Source organism: Sorghum bicolor, chromosome 1, assembly GCF_000003195.3.
Source record: "Sorghum bicolor cultivar BTx623 chromosome 1, Sorghum_bicolor_NCBIv3, whole genome shotgun sequence".
NCBI lineage: Eukaryota > Viridiplantae > Streptophyta > Magnoliopsida > Poales > Poaceae > Sorghum > Sorghum bicolor.
In genome coordinates, this window is record NC_012870.2 from 50,295,641 (window position 1) to 50,306,173 (window position 10,533).

General features: G+C 41.6%; 1 protein-coding gene across 1 annotated transcript; it reads right to left on the reverse strand.

The window, feature by feature from the left end:
• Positions 402-2,394, reverse strand: LOC8062798 (proline-rich protein 4). The gene is made up of 2 exons (XM_002467297.2): positions 2,199-2,394; positions 402-2,054 (listed from the first exon to the last, which is right to left on the reverse strand). Exons 1-2 carry the CDS (start codon positions 2,359-2,361, stop codon positions 643-645), a joined length of 1,575 nt encoding a protein of 524 aa, XP_002467342.1. The 5' UTR covers positions 2,362-2,394; the 3' UTR covers positions 402-642.

The window sequence follows — 10,533 nt, forward strand, 5'->3', positions numbered from 1 at the left end:
AAACGACTTACAATTTGGGATGGAGGCAGTAACTAATAATTGGCAGTCGCCACAATAGTTATATATTGGTTCTATAAAGTTCTATTCGTTCCGACCTGTGTGTCTGTAAGATTGTTGCTAAGGAAAATAAATGTTTCATTATTTGTACAGCTATCTGTATTAGCAGCAAGGCGTGCCTTGGTTTAGGTTTTAATGTCATGATTAGAGATGGTTTTGTTTGCAGATAAAACAACATCTAGCTAGGACAGCCATGTACTTAATCCAGATTATCATCACATTATGACCCTATTCATTTCAGCACATTGATCTTCCACACAACCTTCTCAGGTAGATCTTCGGGCATGCAAAAGAAGCAAACCACACTAATAAACCTTTTAACTTCTATATATAAATAATAATAATTAAAAAGGAATAAAGTACATCATAGAATGCATATTAAAAACAAGGCTCACTGGAATCTTACATGTATATATATGACACTATCGCAATACACAAAATAAGTATACACACCCAAATGAAGCTGTACTTTATTCTGTAGAAACAAAAAAAACAAAACAGGACTGCAAACCACGCTAGCTAGACCACACATGCAACTCATAGCTAGCAACGTTGATCATTGACCAATGTTCTCGATTCAACCGATCAGTTTTTGGCCGGAGGATGGTAGATGGGAGTTGGTGATGCGTACGTTGGCGCTGGGGGGTGGTACTCAGGCTCAGGCTTTGGTTTGGGCTCAGGCTTAGGCTTCGGTGGCACAGGTTTCTTGTGGAAGTGGTCAAAGAACTTGTGATAGTCATGGTCCTTGTGGAAGTGATCAAGGAAGTGCTTCTTGTCAAACGATATTTCTTTCACAACCGGAGGGTGGTAGATCGGAGTCGGAGACCCGTATGTGGGTGTCGGGGGGTGGTACTCAGGCTTAGGCTGCGGCTTTGGCTTTGGTGGCACGGGCTTCTTGTGGAAGTGGTCAAAGATGTGGTGGTAGTCATGGTGTTTGTGGAAGTCATCGTGCAAGGGATTCTTGTCGAACAAGTGCCTGGCAGGAGGGTGGTAGATTGGTGTAGGTGACCCATATGTTGGCGTTGGTGGGTGGTACTCAGGCTCAGGTTGAGGTTTGGGCTCTGGCTTGGGCTTGGGTGGCACAGGCTTCTTGTGGAAGTGGTAAAAAAAGTGGTGGTAGTCATGGCCTTTATGAAAGTGATCAGGCTCAGGCTGCGGCTTAGGCTGCGGCTTGGGCTCCGGCTTTGGCTTTGGTGGCACGGGCTTCTTGTGGAAGTGGTCGAAGAAGTGGTGGTAGTCGTGGTCCTTATGAAAATGGTCGAGCAAGGGCTTCTTGTCAAACAAATGTCTAGCTGGAGGGTGGTAGATCGGTGTGGGTGACCCGTATGTTGGAGTCGGAGGGTGGTATTCTGGCTGTGGCTTGGGCTCTGGCTTCGGCTTTGGTGGAACTGGCTTCTTGTGGAAGTGGTCAAAGAAGTGGTGTGGCTTAGGTTCTGGTTCTGGTTTGGGTTCTGGCTTCGGCTTCAGCGGAGATGGCTTCTTGTGGAAGTGGTCCAAGAAGTGGTGATAGTCGTGGTCCTTGTGGAAGTGATCAACCATGTGCTTCTTGTCGAACAACTGCCTTGCTGGAGGATGGTAGATTGGAGTTGGGGATCGATATGTTGGCGTAGGGGAGTGGTACTTCGGCTGCGGCTTAGGTTCTGGCTTTGGCTTTGGCTCTGGCTTCGGCTTCGGTGGCACAGGCTTCTTGTGGAAATGGTCCAACAGGTGCTTCTTGATCGGCCCGCATAGGGTTGCCGACGCGCATTCTGCCGACGGGTAGTCTGTCTTGCCAGGGACCACGACGAAGTTGCCATCGGACGACTGCGGCACAATCCTGGAAGGTTCCTGACCGGGGCACGGGGTGCCCGCGGCGCTGTGGAGCTGCGCAACGCAGTCAGCGGCGTGCATGTCCGTGCTCAGCGGGATGCTGAAGGCGCCGGAGACATCTAGCTTGCCTATGGCCTTGCTCTCGTACTCGCCTTTGCTGTTCCTGCACTTGATCGCCACCTCAAGACCTGAAATGCATGGATCGAAAAGCACCGTCAGTACCAGCAGCTAGCTTCTTCTGACCTTACTGATCAGCTTAAAGCATTGAGTATCCACTGTTTATGTTATTAGCTTAATTAAATATGCATGTATATTATTCCTAGTATATTTACCCTTGAATGCCGCTTCGGCCTTCATGTTCTTCCTGGTGCAATCGGCGCATTTGGCGAGGCCGATAACCACCGAGGACGCCTCACTGGAGGCAGCGCTTGCGACGGCTATTACCATCAGCACGGCGAAAATGCCGGGGAGAAGGCCCCCATGTACCGCAGCCATGGCTAGATGGATGACTCGATGAGATGAAGAAGAGGCAATGCAATGCCTGCCTTATATAGGCCTACGCATTGATCAAACACAGCTCGATCTTACATGCATGCACGCATGATCACGAGCTGGTGAGGACTGAGGCGCCAGCACACATAATTTTGGCGCCGAAATTGCAGACCGGCCGGGAATTAATGCCGTCCATTTGAGTTGATCAATCTCTGTCTGTCCATTCATCATGTCCAGTCGGTTGGTAGTAGTTGGAGTTGTGTAAGTTACGTCAGTTGCGGCACTTTGGATTTGCATGCATGCAGCGCCAGTACATGCCCTGTGTAATGCAGGTTTCCATTGGTCACATCGGAAAAGCAAAGCTTGTAAAAGCGCGTGTCCGGTGTGCTCATCTGCTGGACAATAAATTTCAGAACAGTATAGTATAGTTTGGTTTGTTTCAGAAAAGGGACAGTACTTTCGGAATGTGGATACAAAATAAGTTCTTTCTGACCGCGTGTAGTTGGATACAACATATAGTAGCACAAAAAAGCTCTATGATGACGGTAGTGTCTAATTTATAGACGCGGCGAGCCCAATTCAAGAACCGCCACTGTAAACCCATTTACACTGACAGTTCACTTAAGGAAACTGTCAGTGTCAATAGTGCATTTCCACTAGCGGTTTCCTTAAGTGCTGTGCAAATAGATTTACACCAGTGGTACCTTATGTCAGCCGCCAGTGAAGTTTTTGGTATAAATACTCATTCTTCCTCCACGAGTAGAACTGTTTCTCACAACCACCTTCTATTAGAGGCCATTTTGGAGGTCTAGATTTTTAGGAGGTTGCTAAGAAATGTTAGTTTATATCTCTCTTGCCTCTTTTTGTTCATTCTTGCTCAATTTGAACCACTTTATGGATCTAGGATTTCACCATATGTTAGAGAGAAGAATAGCTAGGTTATTATCTTTATTTGCTCAAATGATCTTAAGATTGTTAGATGATGTCTCTCCTCTATCCCTTTTTATTTTTGCTTCTCACTTTAGTTTATCCAAGATATATTTAGTTATTTTCATGAATTGTGTGTTCTTGTCTATTTATGTAGATAGAGAAATATAGGTTCTTTTGTTAGTTTTATAAATTGTGTAGTTTTTTGTCTTCATTTCTCAATTTGATTTAATTATCCACTATGTATTTATGTTTCATGAATGGTGTGTTTGTATGTAGAGGGGAAGATAGGTTTCTTAATTAATTAAGATTATTGTGTTTATTAATTAGAAAATATGAAAGAGGTTTCTTTGTTTACCACTATGTTGTTGACTGAGGTTACTTAGTACGGTTAATTTTATTCTTCTAACTTTTAGCGAACCTTGCTTCAAGGTCTATAAATTGGAAAATATACAAGTGGGAGGTTTTCATCTTCATTTCTTCGAAAGAGGTTGGTGATCAAAAGATTAGATAATAAATATCTCTAGACAATCATACTTGTTTTGCATTGATTATAATTAATTCATTATATTTTTTATATGTAATGATGGAGAGGTCATTTTGGATGTATAATTTATCAAGACTAAATCCATCATATATACCCGAGGTCCCTAGGTTTTTTGATGCTGACTAAGAACCATGCTTGGAGAACAAAGATGAAGCACATCTATTGTCCATGCATAGACTGTACAAATGTTATTGTATTTGATGACACTAAATCAATCATTTATTATTTGGTCTAACAAGAATTTATGATGGATTACTTGTTTTGGACAAAGGGTAGCTTGCGCCTTATACAAATAGAAACCTTACGAACATCGACGTTGATGCTGATGGATTTCCGTTCCTACATGAGATACAACAACCTCTTTCCTAGAGTGAACATGTTGTGCCAAATGTTACGGTTATGGAAGATGTAGAATTCTTAGGGTAAAGTTGCATCATCATATGGATCCATGAATATTATTAATGAAAGGTATGGAAGCCCTGATAAAGGCTGCAGAAGAGACTTTGCACGACGAGTCTAAGGGTTATACCAAAGAGTTCATGACACTGCGGTCTATGCTAAAGTTGTCGATGTTAAAAGCTAGATATGGTATGTCTGATGCTGGCTTGGATGCATTCTTGTGTATTATTGCAGACATGCTTCCAAAGGGAAACAATGTGTGTGCTAAGACGTACTATGTAAAGAAACTAATCAGTCCGCTCACTATGGGTATGGAGAAGATCCACGCGTGTCATGATGACGATGATTATAAGGACTTAGAGAGTTGTCCAAAGTGTGGTGCAACTACGTACAAGACAAATAAAGACTATCGAGAGAAAGAGTGTGTTGCCTCCATTTCTAAAGGAAAGAAGCGAAAGGAGACCAAATAGAACAAACAATAAAGTTCAAAATCTAGAAAAATATTCCTACTTTGATGATGTGGTGTAACACCCTAGTGTTAAGTATGCATTAAGGCTTCATCAAACTTATATGAGCATTGGCACAAGCATGAGCATCTCATGTGTTGTGCTATATTTTATGCATATCTTTTAAATGTGAATTAATTTTGATAATTGTCATGCTATGTCTAAAAATGCTTGTTATGCCTAGATTAAATTGTTTTATGCCTAAACTTAAATTAGAAAATTTAAGTACCATTTTTGGAGCCCTAGAATTAAAGGAGTTGATTTAAATTAAAATTTCGCAAAATAGATTTATTTCAAACCTAGAACTAACTTTAAATTGAAATTCAAAATCCATTTGGATTCTTGATTTGCACCATAAAGCAAAGTTATAGAGAATTTTATTTTGAGCAACTTTTATTTTTGGGTCAACTCCTGAAAATGCATTTAAAACAGTGTTTAAAAATTAATTGAGAAAATAAATTCAAAAAAAAGAGAAGGGAGGAGCGCCCTACTGGGCCACGCACCTTGCTTCTGGCCCAGCAGCCAAAGCCGGCCTGGCTCGTGAGCACATCCCCTTCCTCCTCAGGCGCGCACTGTGGCCAGGTGACGTCGTGGCCGACCGTGCGTAGGCCAGCCGCGCCACGTGGATGGCAAGCAACGGCAGCGGCTACGACAGTGCCTGCTTGCCCGAGCAGAAGGGGACGACAGCGGCTCTGCGTTGTCCACCTTCTCCACTCCACCCCGACCACACCTCTCTTGCTCTCGTCTCACAAAGCAGAGCTTGACAGCACCATCGTCCGCCATAGCCGCTACCGAGCTCCAGCGTCGACGTTCCATCTTGTTGGTCGCTCCCGCCCTCGATTCCTCCTGTCCACCGCTCCGTCTTCATTCTCCTCATCTCTGAATGAGTCGGATTGCCTCCCTTGGCTCAAGGTGAGGGATAGCCGGCTGTCTTCTTCTTCTCTAGTGTGAACGTCGCAGCGGTTCATGTGGTCAGCAAGGCCGCCGAGCCTCTTCCTCCTTCCTTTTGCGCGCATCACATTCGCCTTGACCTCGCCAAGCTCGTGCGTGCTCTGGTTCATGCTCTACGCCGGAGTTCGTGAGTCCACCATCCAGCAGAGCCATCGTGCCGCCATGGCCGGCGACGAGCTTGCTTCGGGGTGTCTCCAGACAAACCACCGCGCGCATCCTGTTCGCCTAGGCTCGGGGAACACACATGAGTGCTCGGTGTTGCCGTAGGGTTCACCGACAGCGAGATCAGGCTCGCCGGAGTTCTCCCCCTCTCTGTGTGGCTAACAGGTGGGGTCGAGGACCCACTTGTCTATACCTGTGTGCGGATGCGGGTGCACTGCACCGGGTACACCTAGTAGAACTCGCCGAGACTTGATTCTCAATTTAAAGAAATGTTTTTCAGATAATGGTTTAAAGCTTGTAAAAATCATAGCTTGATTTCTATTGCTCCAAAAAGTTTAAACAAATTTTGTTATGCTCTATATTAGTAGATCTAAAGTTCGGTGTACTTGGTGTGAGACTTTTCTGTGAAGGTTTATTTAAATCTTGAAAATATTGATTTCTTATAAAATATGCAAAAAATAAAATATAGCTCTGAAAAATGTACTTCCTATCTTGGTACATTTGCACTACAATCTAGCCTCTGTGAAAAATGAGGAACCTAATATTACTCTACAAAAATAATTATTAGTGAATTAATGCTTGCATGATGATGGTTTAAGATTTTTAATAAATAATATATAAATGCAATTAATCTAAGAATTTTTGTAGGGCTCTCCTATGTTACAAAGTATTAAGGAAAAATATTAAATTTGTTGTCTGACACTTTTGTATGTATAGAGTATTTTCCATTGTTTATGTTTAGCATACTTGTGATTTTTGTGTGGGCCATTTTACTTACCCAAATTTTGTGAAAGTTTTATGGTAGACTATATGTGTGATCTATAAGCTACTGTAATTTTTATGGAACTTATTGAATACCAGAGGTATATGTTGTTGTTATTGGCCTAGTAATAAATAAATAAATAAAGAATTATTTTATGTGAACTTGAAAGTAATTAAACAGTTTGGTGTATCTTTGAAGCATTCTAATGTGTGCTGCTTTATCTTGGTAGGTGTAGAAAAAGAATAGAATAGAATAACTTGTACTTAAGTTACATGTTCTTGGATGACATTGACTACCTAGTACAAATAGATCACATTGTCTTTTTGTCATGACTCCCCTCTACCGGAGAGGAGATATGCACATACTCAGTAAATAACACATCATGACCACCCTTGTGATCATCTGCATAATCATGCACCATATGTTCACCATCCACTTACTTGAGCATATGCATCATACAGGCTCGTAGAAGAACGACGTGGTGACCGAACCTGAGGAGCCGGAGGTGACCGAGGTGCAGGAGATCACTGAGGTGGAAGAGCAAGAAGAGGAGCTGCAAGAGTGTCTAGATCACAGTCCTAGTTCTTTCGAGAAAGGCAAGCCTTGCTCCCCAAATTTTCTGCTAATTATATATATATCATGATGGTTATATTGTTATATTAAGTTATAGGAGTTGCTTGATACCATTGATGTATTGAATATCCCTTGGAATATCACCTTTCTACATACCTTATCCTATGTAGTATGGGCTCAGAGTCAATGCTTAGCTCTGCTTAGCACAGTAGAAGTCGGATGATTCCCTGTCACCTGCGAGCTGTAGGTGGTCACCAAAGGTTTGGCAGTATGTTTGCTATCATAAGTAATAACCAAATGTTGGGAAGCAAAGCTAAGACCGGACGAAACCTTTTGGGGGTGTTGGACCATAGTGATTCTGTCCTTGTCGATTAAGGACCGATCATTGGTGGTCCTCTTGTCATGTTGAACGCATACCCTACACTTAACTTGAAGGATAAGTTGTTCTGACTGTGAAGGTGGGACGCTATTTGGGCCAGGAATTGACCTGATGTACGCACTGTATTGGAGATAGTTGAGGAGACTGATGAGGGCGCGACGTGCAACCTTGGTATGCCTTGGATACCTTTGTCATCGGAACGGTCCTTGGGTATGGTGGTGCCTGCTGAACCGTGAATTGGTCCTGAATAGTGCATCCGGTGACCTGTAGCTTACTTGATCAGTGAGTGTGGCTTATGTAGGGAATAAAATCACTAGCTGGTTAGGAATTGTTTCGAATCATCATCGCTCCTGGATAGTAAGCACTTGACTTGAGCTTTGTCATCGTATTAATGTTTATGGAACACTGGATGGTTATGAGATATTGATGAAGCTGGAAAAGCTGCACTAAATTGGTATTATTGTACTGAATCAAGTGATTGCTATAGTACAGGTGTTAATCTAGATGATAGGTTAATGATACTTAACTTGAGCTAATTATCTAAAAAGGTTATTTACTTAGTAACTTAAGATTTTATGGAAAGTTTGTGTCGAGCTACCCCTTTATACAGCCTTACATGATCTTTGGTGTCATTTATTTCTGTTTTGTGATAGGTAAGTCTAGCTGAGTATATTCTCATAATCAGGGCTCTGTTTCCATGTTGTTTTGCAGATGGGCAGATGTACTATGGGTACTGTATTAACTGTCTTTACCTAGCTATGGGTGATGCTTAGACCAATGGTGTGGTCACTTTGTCTTATCTTTTGATTTTGTGGGAATCATCAGACTCTAGCACTGTAATCAAACTAAGTTTGTGTGTTTTCTAAAACTATTCACTTCCGCTACTACTTTCAAGACTTGGTTTGTAATAACTAAATTCAAACTCCAATGTACTGAAATGTTTGTCAATGATATGTATTGTATGAATGGCGACCACTGAACTTATTACGATCTCTGTTATGTTTGAGGAAATTTTGAGATCCTTCGAGATTTCATGGACTACCGGGATTATATGGGCTTAAGTCTTTTATAATTTGGACAGTTCTGTTACAGCTAGTGTTGGAGCCAGTTTTAGCGGATTACAGTTCATAAGTATATTTAAAACAAATTAAATTTGTTTACAAAAACTGATTATCCATCACGAATTATCAAGGTGTTAAAGTGAATTTTGGAAAATTATAAGTGTGCTAGTGGTCATATCCTTTATGTCTAGTTAAAGACTCTAAGGTGGCTATTTAAGTACTGACTTGTTGGTTTATGCATCATATTTCTCTTTCATTGCTCATATGGCATTGTTGACATTTACTACCGCCATTACTAAAAATATAGATAAACCCTACCTCTAGCAACAACGGCAAAAATGCTCGGTATATAATTAACTTATCATTAAGCAACTAGCCACTTCTTAATGACTAACATTCCTAAACATGAAGTAGGTTGTCATCCCTAATTATATTGCTAGGAATTTATTATATATTCACATGTACTATTGTGACTAGGCAGAAATAAAAGATATGAATATGATTATAAACTAAATGGGTTCTAGAAGTGGACAGATAATTATACCATTGTAGGATTTTACCTAGGGAAGTATCCAGGTTGTCGATTTATATTTATACCACTGGGAAGGCTATGTGTTAAACAATAATCTATTATATTGATAAGAAACTATATAGGATGAATAAATGATATTACCAAGGTTGTCTAATCTACTCATAACAGGTAGAGGTCACAAGATAAATATGGGTAAATAATAATGATAGCATAATCATCAAGTATCATATTTATGAATAATCATTAGAGCATCTACTAGTCATGATCATAGTTAGCCATTAGATAAACTAGGGAGTTGGATCTAAGGTAATTCTATAACTACATCACTGAATAACTCTAATTAGTGCAATTACATCTAGAAATCATTGTTGAGCTAACCCTATATCATAGTCACATGTAAAGAGGCATCAACTAATGAGGGTATTAAGACACAAGGGTCACCTCCTTCGCGACCGTGCCCATGCTAGTCCTACGTACGAAGGGTGGACTACAGAGGATACGCAACTGTCACCTATGCGGTCTACCACACGACCCGACACGTCAGAGTGCACTCGCAGATAAACAATATATCTAGACACCACGTCTACATATTATCTATCATCAACCCAAAGATCTATTAGGTCAACGCTATATGAGCAATTACATGAATTCAATAAGATCAAACCAACTATCCTAGACATATAATCAAAGTAGACAATGGCTATTGCAATTAAGAATATATGAATCTATTAAGAACAAAGTCTCCCTAATATACAATTGAATACTATAAAGTAAGAACAAGATCTATTACCGAACTCTTGCGCTCCAGACCGAAGCTAGGGGCTCCAGATCCCGATGAAGAACTAGATCTCCTCTACTTCCAATCTAACTAACTAGAACTACGAACTAGAAGGCTCTTGATGAACTTGAAGGCGCTTGATGCTTGATGGCTCGAGGCCTTGATGAATAATGGATTGGTTTATTTCTCCAGGGGGGTCTACCCCTGTATTTATAGTCCGGAGGGATGCGCGTGCGTCGTAGGATCAAACCGACTTAACCAAGGGCCGAGATGACTCCTCGTAGGTGGTGGAGGAAGCTTCTAGAAGAGGAAGGTCAAAACCCTAGATGGGGCACCAGCCGGTGCTAGGGTGGGGCCAGCTGGCCCCACCTGGCAGCCGCCTGGCCCCCTGTTGCTTTGGGTGTCTTCTCGATCCTTCCTGAGTCCTCCCGTGATATTTCCCGTGGTGGATAAGTTTCGTGTTTATTTTGTACTAGAATCCCTCTTTTCAGCTTTCCTAGAATTCACCCTGAAAAATACAGGATATACAAAACTCGTGGAAATTGTCAGTTTAAACCCTAGACTAGTGTGTTTTCATGTTCTCCTTCGGGTTTAAAG

Coding starts and splice junctions, on each gene's coding strand:
- LOC8062798 (XM_002467297.2), bottom strand. CDS start 2,361: ATGGCTGCGGTACATGGGGGCCTTCTCCCCGGCATTTTCGCCGTGCTG. Junction 2,055..2,198: donor GGCCGAAGCGGCATTCAAGG/GTAAATATACTA, acceptor CATGCATTTCAG/GTCTTGAGGTGGCGATCAAG.